Below are 14,533 nucleotides of genomic sequence, written 5' to 3'. Positions count from 1 at the left end.
CTGTGTGGGTGTTTTTCTTCTATTTATCTGACAAAATGACATACATACACACAGAAAAAGCTGCACATAGCAAAGAAAACTCACAGGTTTTAAATTCAGACTTTCATACTCCTCTAAGAGTAAATGACACACACACACACACACACACACACACACACACACACACACACACACACACACACACACACACACACACACACAATATGGTTAGCCAACAGAAAGTCAATTCTTACCCCCTTGAGTATGGAGACAGCTTCTTTACTGAGCCAGACAGGGTATAGAACGTCGTCGTGGAGTATTGACTCGAACAGATCATCTTCATTGTCTGCCTCGAAGGGTGGCTGACCCGCCATCATTTCGTACATCAACACGCCCAACGCCCACCAGTCCACTGACGCATCGTACTCCAACTCTTGCAAGATCTGAAAGAGACAATTCAAGAATTAACAGAATAAAAAAAACAAGAATGGTAAGGTCCTAGAACGTTTTAATTTTAACAAAACAAGACATTTCCAAGTTCATCGATCCAATGGGCTTTATAGTGGACAGATAGACAAATAAATAAATTGAAAACTTATCTCATTATGATTTTGGAATGTTAGCAGTCTTTGTGGATTTGAAGAATGAACAGACCTGTTATTTAAGCCCTTTTATAGAGCTATCTGAATTCTTTAAACGTATTAATTACGTACATCTCTTCTCATGCCTGAATGATTTCCATGCAATGTTACAATTTTTGCTGTAAACTTGGATTCTTGAAGATAGACAAACGCTGACAGCAAGGCCTCAGCAGAGCAAACAGCACCCGCAAACCTTAAGTGACACACTTGGCAATGCTCAGTTTACTTTTCCTATGCCGCCCACAACAAAGAGAAAAAAAAGAAATAACAACCCTTGGCTTGGCTGCACACAAGAATTACCCTGCAAGACAATACACAAAACACTTTTCAACCGACTTACCTCAGGTGCGATGTAGTCTGGTGTACCACAAAATGTCTGGGTAAGTTTTCCTTCCGTCATGCCCTCCTTACACATGCCAAAGTCTGCTATTTTGCAATGCCCTTCTGCGTCAAGTAGAATATTGTCTAGCTTCAGATCTCTGTTGAGACAAATGAAAAAAAGAGACTGTAAGATACAAACATTTTTCACATAGGTCTTTGTGACAATACAGTAAAACCCACCTTTCAAGGCCTCTAGAAATCCGAGAAAATCAGTCTTCAAAAGGAGGGAGTCTTAAAATGGGGGTAAATTTACAGAGGTTATGCAAAGAAAACACAGTCTTAAAAGGGAGGGAGTCTTAAATTTGGGGGGTCTTAAAACAGGGGTTCCACTGTACCCAGATTTTGCTCGTGTGGGTTTTGTCATCAAGTGGAAAGACTCAAAATTGTCATTCTTCTCACAGTACATGCATAGTGTCCACAGGGCTATATCTGATCTGGAGTATGCTGCTTTTATCTAGGTTTAATTGCATACCTTTGTTGAGAAAGAGAACAATACGAGAGACTGCAATCAGGTAGTCTCCTTGTGGTAACATATTTTTGCAGGGAACACGCAGTTTCATAGTACATCTTTGTGGAGAGAGAAAGAGAGAAAAGTATAGGAGGCGATCAGATGGTCTCCTTAGCAAAAATGTGCCAAAACAGTCCAGTTACAGTTAAAACAGCGACGAAAAAGAAGACACAAGTTTCTTCCAGCGCATTAACTTGTACCCCATTACCCAGAAGAATGTTCTTCTTGAACAGTCAGCTGTATAAAAATACACCCAGTGTGGTTTAATTTCAAAGGTTAGGAGAAAATAGCAAAAGTTGTTTCGATGACATAACCTATACATTCTGGATTTTCTATAGTATTTGATCACCATTTTGGCAACAGCTTATCATCTGCACAATCCAAAAGCAAGTTTAAATTAGAATAAGCTTCAGTAGCTTTGAATATGACCAAAGAAAAAGATCCTACCTGTAAATGATACCATGCCTGTGTAGAAACATCAGTGCTAACGTGACTTCTGCTGCGTAGAATCGCGCTCGAGGCTCGTCGAACTTTCGAGCACGCTGAATTTGGAACATCAGATCTCCTCCGTTGACATACTCCATCACAAAGAACAACCTTTCCTGGGGAAAATAACACAAAGATAATAAATTTAACATGCATGAGATCAATGAAATATTTCTTCTTTTTCTTCGTTCATAGGCTGGGACTCCCACGTTCACTGATTTTGTTTGTTCGTTCATGGGGTGAAACTCCCACGGCTTTTACGTGTATGACCGTTTTTACCCCGCCATTTAGGCAGCCATACGCCGCTTTCGGAGGAAGCATGCTGGGTATTTTCGTGTTTCTATAACCCACCGAACTCTGACATGGATTACAGGATCTTTTTTGTGCGCACTTGGTCTTGTGCTTGCGTGTACACACGGGGGGTGTTCGGACACCGAGGAGAGTCTGCACACAAAGTTGACTCTGAGAAATAAATCTCTCGCCGAACGTGGGGACGAACTCACGCTGACAGCGTCCAACTGGATACAAATCCAGCGCGCTACCGACTGAGCTACATCCCCGCCCTACGTTCACTCATGTTTTTGCAGGAGTGGATTTTTACAGGGAAGAATGAAATGTTTGAAACTAAGACCACCTGTGACCATCGCAGACACTAGAACATCTTTTTACATTTAGTCAAGTTTTGACTAAATGTTTTAATATAGAGGGGGAATCGAGACGAGGGTCGTGGTGTATGTGTGTGTCTGTCTGTCTGTGCGTGTGTAGAGCGATTCAGACCAAACTACTGGACAGATCTTTATGAAATTTTACATGAGAGTTCCTGGGAATGATATCCCCGGACGTTTTTTTCTTTTTTTCGATAAATACCTTTGATGACGTCATATCCGGCTTTTTGTAAAAGTTGAGGCGGCACTGTCACAGTCACACCCTCATTTTTCAATCAAATTGATTGAAATTTTGGTCAAGCAATCTTCGACGAAGGCCAGACTTCGGTATTGCATTTCAGCTTGGTGGCTACAAAATTAATTAATGACTTTGGTCATTAAAAATCTTAAAATTGTAAAAAAAAAAAATTTTTTTTTATAAAACGATCCAAATTTACGTTCATCGTATTCTTCATCATTTTCTGATTCCAAAAACATATAAATATGTTATATTTGGATTAAAAACAAGCTCTGAAAATTAAAAATATAAAAATTATGATCAAAATTAAATTTTCGAAATCAATTTAAAAACACTTTCATCTTATTCCTTGTCGGTTCCTGATTCCAAAAACATATAGACATGATATGTTTGGATTGAAAACACGCTCAGAAAGTTCAAACGAAGAGAGGTACAGAAAAGCGTGCTATCCTTCTCAGCGCAACTACTACCCCGCTCTTCTTGTCAATTTCACTGCCTTTGCCACGAGCGGTGGACTTACGATGCTACGAGTATACGGTCTTGCTGAAAAATGGCATTGCGTTAAGTTTCATTCTGTGAGTTCGACAGCTTGACTAAATGTTGTATTTTCACCTTACGCGACTTGTTATTACCTGTCGTGATACAAGTTATGTAAACTGATTCTGATCTGGAGAGGGTTATTTTTCTTGTTTACACAACACACTTTGACTTATCACAGAAAAAAAGAGCTTTCATGTGGTTAACTGGTTTCGATATATATCTATCAAAGAGGTGTGTTTCTTGGACAGCAGTAGCCTCAGTCTGGTCTAATTCATTCTCCAAGACCTTACGAAGGTGTGTACATGTACATCTATAGCAATCAGTCTGTCATAAAAGGTTCAATATTCTAGCATAACATAATGCTTGTTTATTTGCGCTACCCTTTCATCCCAAAAATATTATGATGCTCTACATGAACAATACTGACATAAAAAAATAAAAAATAAAAAAAACAAAAAAAACACACACACAGACCTGGGAACCCCTGTTTTGCACTTTGAGTATTCTGAAACAAACTTGGTGTATTTTCAAAAAAATGAGCGTACTCCACACAGCGTTTGCACATCCATGATTAAAACATGCCTCATGCGCGTCCGTCACACCGTTAATTAAGTTTACCTATACATTTAAAACAAATGCTTTTTTCAATGTTTACTGACACAAACTGTACCGTATTTGACTGACTACAAGCCGCGACTTTTTAAAAAAAAATCGCATTGCGGCTTATAAAAAGATGCGGCTAAAACGTTACCTAAACTTGAATAGCATTCACCTAATGGAAGTCGCCGCGGATTTTCATTTCGTTCGATTAGCGATTACCGGTACTTTATTAGCTCTCTACTCAAGACTCGGCGCTATTCTCTTTCTTTCGCGAATCTTCGTTTGTCAACAAGTCGTCGTGACAAGCGTACAGAGAAACACCGGATGTATCAGGATCTCGCGCGCGCGAATTTAGTTTTTTTGTGTCTCGCGATAGTTGGAGGAGCGAGAGCCGCCATGTTGTGTTTTCGTCTGCTCGAAATGTGCGCAAAAGTCGTAAATCATCCCAAAAAGCTTATTCCGGGCGGGACTACATGTGTGTGTTGGTTAGAAATTGTGTGTGTGTGTGTGATATTTTTCTTCAAACTTTTTCACTTTTCTTCTTTGTTTCACTTGTTTATTCTCGGAGCCGATTTCGACAAATACCGTACTTTCGTTTGCCTGGTTGTTTTGATTGATTGACACGATCCGATTATATCTTTTTCGACGGCGGCTAATATAGTGATGTAATCATGTGCCAAAATACTGGATCGGCTTCAGGATGGGCTTGTGAAGAAAAGTAGTCTAGGAATTTTTCTCGTCGTATTTTTTTCCCACTGACCGTACTGAGCGTATTCTCGACAATCATGCGTACAAAATACGGCAAAATCGTATGGGTTCCCAGGTCTGCACACACACACACACAATCAATAGAAAAACAGAGAAAAACTGAGAGAGAAAGAGAGAGAGAGAGGGAGAGAGAGAGATGGGTAATGAGAATTAAGACAAGGCACACTCTCTCACACACTCTCTCACACAAACAGTACAGTGCACATCTTTAAAACACTGACTTTTGTCTGGAAGGAGCAGTAGAGAGCTGTGAGGAAGGGGTGCTTGGCTGAAAGAGCCAAAATTCTTTTTTCCGTCATGGTACATTCCACATCGTCATCTTGGATAATGACATCCTTTTTTAGCACCTTGACCGCAAACACCTCATCTGTACCTTTCCTCTCCGCTAACATCACCTGCAAAATAACCAAGCAAAATCAGCACTAAGTTGCTACTGTAACCAGTACTTCCGAGTCAAAAAAGAAAAGTTAGTTAAGGTGGAGGTTACGTCAACTAATATGTACGGAAGTCACAGTTTTCAATTGCATCGTGCATCTTCGTTTCTAAACCAGTACTCTTGATTTTAGTACCGTTGTGTCCTATGACTCTGCTCCTTTGATACAAGGCTCACTGTGTATATCTGTAATAGTCGCGAATGAATGAAGTATTTAGTTTGTTCCGATTTAGGTACATGCTGTGACTAATTGGAACCTGGCAGTGAGGAGGGTATCACCGCAACAGTTGGTCTACATCCTTATGTGCCCGTGTTCGCATGTTTGGTTTTGATTATCTGCTAAAGGAAGTAAATATCAGCAAAATATTAATTATGGCCGCCATTTGCATTTCATATTTTCCAAAATATCTACTTTCTCTAACAGATAATCCAAACGAAACATACTAACACAGGTACATAAGGATGTAGACTAACTGTTGCGGTGATACCCTCCTCACTGCCAGGTTCCAATTAGTCACAGTATGTATTGTGTTTGTTGATTTGAAAATTGTGTTGCATGAATGAATGCAAAATAAAAAAATAAACAAACAGCAGCATGCCAAGAACAATAAACATTAAAATTACGTGTCTGCTTTTTCATGCTTGAAACTAATTCATATAAAGCAGGAAACACACAGACATTTTTTTTTAGCCATTAAAGGAGTGTCTATTGTAATTCACAGGTAATAAATTGTTATTTGCACCATCGCTCACATCGTGATCATCGTTGCAATGAAAACCTTTACCTCTGGCCATGTTAGTTTGGTAGCATTGATCCATTTTTTTCAAGCAAGAGTTCAGTGGGAAAGTTGCAGTATTCTTTTCAACATAATTATGTTTGGCCATATCTATTTGTTTTTGTTGGCATTGTTTCAATGTCAAACAGCTTGAACAAAACCCTGCAGTAATCATTTGACTCGGGAATAGAAGTGCAACCATTTCCATCAGCGTTGGGATGGGGGGGTGGGGGGGTGGTGTACCAATCTACTACACATTCTCACCTTGCCGAAGCTTCCCTTTCCTAGAACCTTGATAAAGTTGAAGTCGTGAAGATTGAACCGATCTGATCGTGCCCTGTCTGCAGACGGTGATCTTGCCCGTGACCCTCCGTGATCATTTGTTGCTCTAAGTCCTCCGCTTATCAGCATGTCTTTGTCGCTTGGCAGGCTGAAGTCTGACCTCTCACCTTCCTCATCTGCAACGAGTCCACAATGCGCTGAAATAAATGACCACCATATTTTATAAGCATTCAAAGCTTTAGGGGCAGTAGAGTTGTGTGTGTGGGTGCGTGTGTGTGTGTGTGTGTGTTTGTGCGTGCATGGGTGGCTGGGTGTGTGTGTACGTGCGTGCGTGCATGCAAGCATGCATGCATGCGTGTGTGTGGTTTTATCTGTGTGCATGAGTGCCAATTCCTTTCTTCCTGTGTAAACAAGCATGTAAACCATCAGAGATCTTTCCAGGCTTATGCATGGGATAAGAGCATGCTTCCACTTATATATATATATATATACACAAACATACACATGTCCATATGGAACGATGCTTTTATCCTGTAACAGTATAAAAGCCTGGACGGATCTACGGCACTTTAAAAGATGTTTTACATGGGAAGGAAAGTATCTTTAAAAGCACCTGAACATTCCCCTGACACTCTTTCGGGGTCACACCCGGAAACATGTCTCTAATGTGTGCTTGTGTGTTGTGATCGTGTGACTGTGTGTATGTATGTGTTTGTGTACGTGTGTGTGTGCGGGTGCGTACGAGTTTGTAGAATGCTCTTGGTCTTGATACACGCGCATGTGTTATCTATCCATGACCTTTTAAATCATGCCTGTGTGCCATTATTACCCACTCAATCTGAATATATTTTATTGTTTTTAGTTAAACTGAGATAGAGAGAGATGGCGAGTGAGAGAGAGAGAGAGAGAGAGAGAGTGTGTGTGTGTGTGTGTGTGTGTGTGTGTGTGTGTGTGTGTGTGTGTGTGTGTGTGTGTGTGTGTGTGTGTGTGTGTGTCTGTAAGTGTGAGTGCTGCGAGAGACGCTCAGGATGTTTACATGTGTTTTAATGCAATTCTAATTCTAAGTTTACAGCAAATATGAAGCGGGCTAGAGTTATTAGTTTTAAGTGCAATCGTTTAATTCTTAATACATGTGATGTTTTATGTCTGTGATCGCCTGACACTGTAAGGCAATTTTCCTTGTTTTTATGAGGACAGTAAACATTTTGAGTCTTGAGTCTTGAGTCTAATGGTTTTATCGTGAGGGCGTTAAACAACATTTATCATCTGACAATTTCCTTTTTCATTGATGCCTAATAGGCTAAGTGCTAACTTTTTAGGAGTCGGGAATACTTTAAATCAAGCGTGTGGTTTTTTTTTTAAAGTATCCTTTCATGTCAAATGGGAAGACCACATGAAGATGGTTAACTATAAATAAAACTATGTTGAAGCATGAATGGCCTGTTGCTTTGGAGGAACTCACAAATTAATATTAATCATACGCAACAGTGGTCTTTTCTTCATCTGAAACAATTAGCCGCTACTCTATGTATCAAGAACACTGTTTGATTCATACTAGCATAGCTATAGTGCTTGGTAAGAAGCAACCGATTGATTGTTCTTATATAAGGCCAACAACAAAAAAGTTGTATGTTTCTGGTAACATGGCTACAAAAAATAGGGTAAGTAGGTTGGGATTTTTTTGTTTTTTGGTCAGGGTAGAAAATAACTATACAGTGACGCAAAGAGACTGGACTTACTATACAAAGAGAAAGACAACACATTACAAAACAAATGAGACAAAAGGGATGCGGGGTTATCCCCCTTGTGTCGTCTGCCGTCTGTTACTTTCGTTTTGACTCTTTTTTTTTTGCTTTTTTTTTTTTTACAAATGCAATAAAAAAAAGTCTAGGGTCGGCGGGAAAAAACTAGGTAGGGTCGGGTGACCAGAAACATACAACTTTTTTTGGGGGGGCCTGATGTATAATCATATGAGCAAATGAGAAGGATTATTGTGTCTACACACCCTTCTTTGCACGAGTAACACACACCTTGTTTTTAAAAAGCAGAACATTAACACGCAATCAAATGAAGATAATCATTGTTTTTACATCCGTTTCTTTCTTTCTTTATTTGGTGTTTAACGTCGTTTTCAACCGTTCAAGGTTATATCGCGACAGGGGGAAAGGGGAGGGGGGGGGGGGGGGGAGATGGGATAGAGCCACTTGTTAATTGTTTCTTGTTCACAAAAGCACTAATCAAAAAATTGCTCCAGGGGCTTGCAACGTAGTACAATATATGACCTTACTGGGAGAATGCAAGTTTCCAGTACAAAGGACTTAACATTTCTCACATGCTGCTTGACTAAAATCTTTACAAACATTGACTTTATTCTATACAAGAAACACTTAACAAGGGTAAAAGGAGAAACAGAATCCGTTAGTCGCCTCTTACAACATGCTGGGGAGCATCGGGTAAATTCTTCCCCCTAACCCGCGGGGGGATTTTTTACATCCGTGCTTCACACCAAGTTTCAACGTTTTACAAGACAAGTCCTCTTAACAACATAACCCAGGTGTGGAGAGGAGAGAGAGAGAGAGAGAGAGAGAGAGAGAGAGAGAGAGAGAGAGAGAGAGAGAGAGAGAGAGAGAGAGAGAGAGAGAGAGAGAGAGAGAGAGAGAGAGAGAGAGAGAGAGAGAGAGAGAGAGAGAGAGAGAGAGAGAGAGAGAGAGAGAGAGAGAGAGAGAGAGAGAGAGAGAGAGAGAGAGAGAGAGAGAGAGAGAGAGAGAGAGAGAGAGAGAGAGAGAGAGAGAGAGAGAGAGAGAGAGAGAGAGAGAGAGAGAGAGAGAGAGAGAGAGAGAGAGAGAGAGAGAGAGAGAGAGAGAGAGAGAGAGAGAGAGAGAGAGAGAGAGAGAGAGAGAGAGAGAGAGAGAGAGAGAGAGAGAGAGAGAGAGAGAGAGAGAGAGAGAGAGAGAGAGAGAGAGAGAGAGAGAGAGAGAGAGAGAGAGAGAGAGAGAGAGAGAGAGAGAGAGAGAGAGAGAGAGAGAGAGAGAGAGAGAGAGAGAGAGAGAGAGAGAGAGAGAGAGAGAGAGAGAGAGAGAGAGAGAGAGAGAGAGAGAGAGAGAGAGAGAGAGAGAGAGAGAGAGAGAGAGAGAGAGAGAGAGAGAGAGAGAGAGAGAGAGAGAGAGAGAGAGAGAGAGAGAGAGAGAGAGAGAGAGAGAGAGGGGCACTGATTTTTATTGTGTAGGCCAACGACCCATTCACAAACAGGATGAAAAAAAGGTGTTCGAACAAACAGACAAACACACAATCAGACAAAATTCGTTTTAAAAAAACAAAAGAGAGAGAGAGAGAGAGAGAGAGAGAGAGAGAGAGAGAGAGAGAGAGAGAGAGAGAGAGAGAGACTGGCACTGATTTGTATTGTGTAGACCAACAACCCATTCACAAACAGGATGAAAAAAGGTGTGCCAACACACACAATAAGACATCTGTTTAAGAAAACAAGAGAGAGAGAGAGAGAGAGAGAGAGAGAGAGAGAGAGAGAGAGAGAGAGAGAGAGAGAGAGAGAAAGAGAGAGAGAGAGAGAGAGAGAGAGAGAGAGAAAATTGAATTGAACTGATTTGAACTTTATTTTTCGATGGTGACAGAATAAGCAATGCAAACATGCTTTTTACATTTAGTCAAGTTTTGACTAAATGTTTTAACGTAGAGGGGGGAATCGAGACGAGGGTCATGGTGTATGTGTGTGTGTCTGTGTGTGTGTCTAATCGATTCAGAGAAAACTACTGGACTGATCTTCATGAAACTTGACATGAGAGATCCTGTGTATGTTATCTCCAGACGTTTTTTTTCATTTTTTTGATAAATGTCTTTGATGACGTCATATCCGGCTTTTCGTGAAAGTTGAGGCGGCACTGTCACGCTCTCATTTTTCAACCAAATTGGTTGAAATTTTGGTCAAGTAATCTTCGATGAAGCCCGGACTTTGGTCTTGCATTTCAGCTTGGAGGCTTAAAATTAAATAATGAGTTTGCTCATTAAAGTTGTCATTAAAATCGATTTTTCGCAAACAGATTTAAAATTGATTGCATCGTATTCTTCATCACATTCTGAATCTAAAAATATATACATATGTCATGTTTACTCTTAAAATGTGATCACAATTAACAAAAATAGATTAATTAGTCTTACGATTAAAATTTAAGAAATCGATCCAAAAATGATTTCATCTTATTCTTTATCGTTTCCTGATTCCAAAAACATATAGATATGATAGGTTGTATTCAAAACAAGCTCAGAAAGTTAACAAGAATACAGAAAAGCGCGCTTTCCTGCAAAGCACAATACGCTACCGCGCTAATCTGGCGTGTCAATATCACTACGTTTTGCACGTGGAAGGTGAGCGATTTCCTTCACGCGGGGATTGACGAAGCTGTATTGTCTTGGTGAAAAAATACAGTGCGTTCAGCTTCATTCCGTCAGTTCGACAGCTTGACTAAATGTAGTAATTTCGCCTTATGCGACTTGTTTTCATTTGGCCTTGCCCATTGAGGGTAACTATAAAATCATGATTTGATCATTGAAATGTGAAAATTAAATTGAAAAAGAGAGAGAGAGAGAGAGAGAGAGAGAGAGAGAGAGAGAGAGAGAGAGAGAGAGAGAGAGAGAGAGAGACTCTTTTTAGATAACAGCTGAAGAAAAAAGTGACATTCATACCTCCTGTGTCGGGTATAGGTGAGGATAAGGAACGGCTATGAAGTGCTCCTGACTTGTTTGGAGATTCACTGATTGATGGCTGAAAACAAAATAAATGAAGCTATTGTTATCAAGAACAAAATCTAAGAATCCAACAACTGAAGTCAAATTTTAATTGATAAAAGACACAGAAGACTTTTCTTCTCACAACAGTCAATACTTAATCAGGTATTTTAAGAAACACCCCCCCCCCCCCTCCCTCCAGACCCTTACACTTTATTGGAAGGGGTATGGGGGTAGGAAAAGGTACATCTGTTTGCAGTAGTGGTCATCATTATAGCATGCAACACAGAAATGTGGCTTCCTTGCCATGGATCTTTCATGAGGTGTGAAGCTTCTTTTGGAAAGAGAGCTAGTGTCTGTGTCTCTGTGTATACAGAATAGAACATCAAATTATGCCTTCTTCAAACAACATCTTTGATGAAATATGAGGCTTCTTTTGTTTGTGTGCATCATGGTAAGTGTGTGCATATGCGTGTGTATGTGTGTGTGTGAATGTGTAAGTGTGTGTGTGTGTGTGTGTAAGTGTGTGTGAGTTTGTAAGTGTGTGTGTGTGTGTGTGTGTGTGTGTGTGTGTTCTCGTGCGTGCGTGTGCAGATTACGCTGAATGTTAAATACTCTATTCCACCGTTACCTTCTTCTGTCTGGGCCTAGGTCCGAGTTTTTCCCAAGAGATACCCATCTCCTGTAGTATCTGGGCCATGTCACGTGTGTTGGTGCCGCAGTTGTTGGCAACATTTCTTTGGCAACGTTTGTGGATGTTCATCTTACACACTGCACACAAATTACAACGTCGGATGTAAAAAAAAGAAAGAAAAAAGTTACCAGATGCAACGGAAGGGGGAGGGCAGGGGGAGTTTACGAAGTCAAAATTATGAAAGGGAAATCTAAAGAGGGAAATGTCAGAAGTCAAAGTTATCAGCTCGAACTGAAAATGGGGAGTTTCAGATGTGAAAAGTTATGCGATAAAACTGAAGAAAGGGAGTGTCTGCAGTCAAAGTAATGACATGGAACTCACGAAAGGAAGTGTCTTTAGTCAAAGTTATCAGACGGAAGTGCAAAAGGGTCGTGTCTGAAGTCAGTAATGAGGTGAAACTGACGGTTTTTATTTTCAAGGTTCAAGGTTTACTTTTATTCCAGACATTTTAGACGTCAGTATTTTTCACTCCACATGCAGTAAAACACCATCCAGGCAACTGAAAATATCAACATATGCGTGAGTAATATTCAATTTAGCCAACTGAAAGTCCAGTGTTTCTTGCCAAGTGACAGCACTTACCCTCACACTGCAGGCCTTGCTTCATTAGGCCATAAAGCAGTGATCCGCAGTGGTCACAGAAGGTGGGGCGTCTGTAGTTGTGAACATTAAAGCGGTGGGGGACATTGATGTTGAACCGAGTTCCACTTGTCTGCACACACACGCACACAGAGAAAATTAAGCACATGAAGTGGTTATACTTCACATAAAACTTTTTACATTTACAGCTAGTTCATATGCAGGTCTTCAATAACATGTGTAACTTAATGAGTTATTGATGTTCAACAGAGTTCCACTTGTCTGCTCACGCACACAAGCACAGAAATAATACAACAAACCCATTATGCTTCAAAGAAAACTAATACTGACAACTTGGGTTAATTCACAGGCAGGTCTTCAATAACATGTGTAACTTAATGAGTTATTGATGTTTAACAGAGCTCCACTTGTCTGCTCACACCCACCAATAATACAACAAACCCATTATGCTTCAAAGAAAACTAATATTGATAACTTGGGTTATTTCACAGGCAGGTCTTCAATAAATTGTGTAATTTGTACAGTAATTAATTTACTTATGCTACCTACTCTGTCCACTGGCATGTAAGGCAGCAGTGAAGAACCAGTAATTCATCTGTTTCCAGTAAAAATACATTATATCTTCAAAAACCGTTGGAAACAACTTTTGGTCAAACTTACAGTTACTCCCATCCCTCACTACGTTTCTTCTCTATTGTTGCTGCCCCTTTAACCTTTGAATCAACCATTATTTTCATACAGAGTAACTCCTTGCCTCAGCGTTCGAGGAGTCGTCTTTTGAACCAGGACACTTTGTTACTATGTGTTGATGGCATCGCTTGTGTACCACACATGTACATACTGAAAAGAAAAAGCACAAACCATTGAGAAATAATTATGCACTGTTTTGCAAGAACACTTTTTATGTGGTATACTTTCCTGTGTTATCCTGTTCTGATTCTTACTTGCCAGTGAGAAGAACAAAAAGTTTTGTGAAAGCAGTTCTGTACCTGTGAATGCCACAGATTCTACATTTACATTTTCAAACTAGACATTCAGCCTAACTTCACTGATGTATGAAAGCCATGACTGGCAGGTTGTGCCACCATCTTTAATCTGGTTGAATGTCCAAAAAACACTCTTCATGAAGTGAGGCACTCTATATATATGAGTATATATCTTAAATCCTTCTTTGTTTTTTTTAAAACCTTTATTTCCCATTTCTGTTTTTAATATTTTTTTTAGAATGTAAAATTTGGATTTAATGTATTACATGCATAATTCAGTTATTCAAAATTAGTTTTCTCTTTTGGGCTGACATACCCTTTGACATACCCTTTGCAGAACAATATACTCCACTAAGGTAATGATTTTTCTTTCTCAATCTCACATCTGAGGGTGGAAACCTCTCACTAGAGTCTTGCTCTTACAACATATAACTTTTGAATAAAAACACTACCTGTTCTGTAGGTCAAACAAAAACATGTATTCCATGACTGGCTTTTTAACTGTGCAACACAAACACTTAAGAAAACCTTACTCACTCCTTAGAAGAAAGCATCAACAATGCAGACAACTAAATTTGCACGCAAGAGCATTTACCTATGTCACTGCCAACAAAGAGGAAAAAACTTACCTTGACACTGGTAACCTTGCTTACACAATCCCCTGAAAAAAGAAAACATGCATGTATGAAGTTCATTGTTTGTTTTTCTGTTTGAATTCAAATTGAATTGTTTTTCTGTTTGAATTCAAATTGAATTGTTTTTCTGTTTGAATTCAAATTGAATTGTTTTTCTGTTTGAATTCAAATTGAATTGTTTTTCTGTGATACTCTGTGTACTCTCTATTTCTCATTTTCTTTTTGCACAGTATTCTTCTGTCTCCTTCTTCTTCTGCGTTTGTGGGCTGAAACTCCCATGTACACTCGTGTTTTTTGCACGAGTGGAATTGTACGTGTATGACCGTTTTTTACCCCGCCATTTAGGCAGCCATACGCCGTTTTCGGAGGAAGCATGCTGGGTATTTTCGTGTTTCTATAACCCACCGAACTCTGACATGGATTACAGGGTCTTTTTCGTGCGCACTTGGTCTTGTGCTTGTGTGTACACACACCGAGGAGAGTCTGCACACAAAGTTGACTCTGAGAAATAAATCTCTCGCCGAACGTGGGGACGAACTCACGCTGACAGCGGCCAACTGGATACAAATCCAGCGCGCTACCGA

At 39.9% G+C, this 14,533-nt stretch overlaps 1 protein-coding gene across 2 annotated transcripts in view; it reads right to left on the bottom strand.

The window, feature by feature from the left end:
• Positions 1 to 14,533, bottom strand: part of LOC138953093 (calcium-independent protein kinase C-like) — a 39,260-nt gene that overhangs the window by 8,675 nt on the left and 16,052 nt on the right. The window contains exons 5-14 of one of the 2 annotated variants that reach the window (XM_070324873.1): positions 13,944 to 13,975; positions 13,083 to 13,168; positions 12,311 to 12,440; positions 11,666 to 11,805; positions 10,993 to 11,071; positions 6,280 to 6,494; positions 5,028 to 5,201; positions 1,957 to 2,111; positions 961 to 1,099; positions 234 to 422 (exon numbers count right to left, since the gene is read on the bottom strand). In XM_070324873.1, coding sequence (XP_070180974.1) covers positions 234 to 422; positions 961 to 1,099; positions 1,957 to 2,111; positions 5,028 to 5,201; positions 6,280 to 6,494; positions 10,993 to 11,071; positions 11,666 to 11,805; positions 12,311 to 12,440; positions 13,083 to 13,168; positions 13,944 to 13,975 — 1,339 coding nt within the window. The remainder of the gene's footprint in view (positions 1 to 233; positions 423 to 960; positions 1,100 to 1,956; positions 2,112 to 5,027; positions 5,202 to 6,279; positions 6,495 to 10,992; positions 11,072 to 11,665; positions 11,806 to 12,310; positions 12,441 to 13,082; positions 13,169 to 13,943; positions 13,976 to 14,533) is intronic. The other variant, XM_070324874.1, reaches the window with a different exon arrangement.

This window comes from Littorina saxatilis, linkage group LG17 (assembly GCF_037325665.1).
Source record: "Littorina saxatilis isolate snail1 linkage group LG17, US_GU_Lsax_2.0, whole genome shotgun sequence".
Lineage (NCBI taxonomy): Eukaryota > Metazoa > Mollusca > Gastropoda > Littorinimorpha > Littorinidae > Littorina > Littorina saxatilis.
This window is presented reverse-complemented; position numbering and strand designations above follow the sequence as displayed.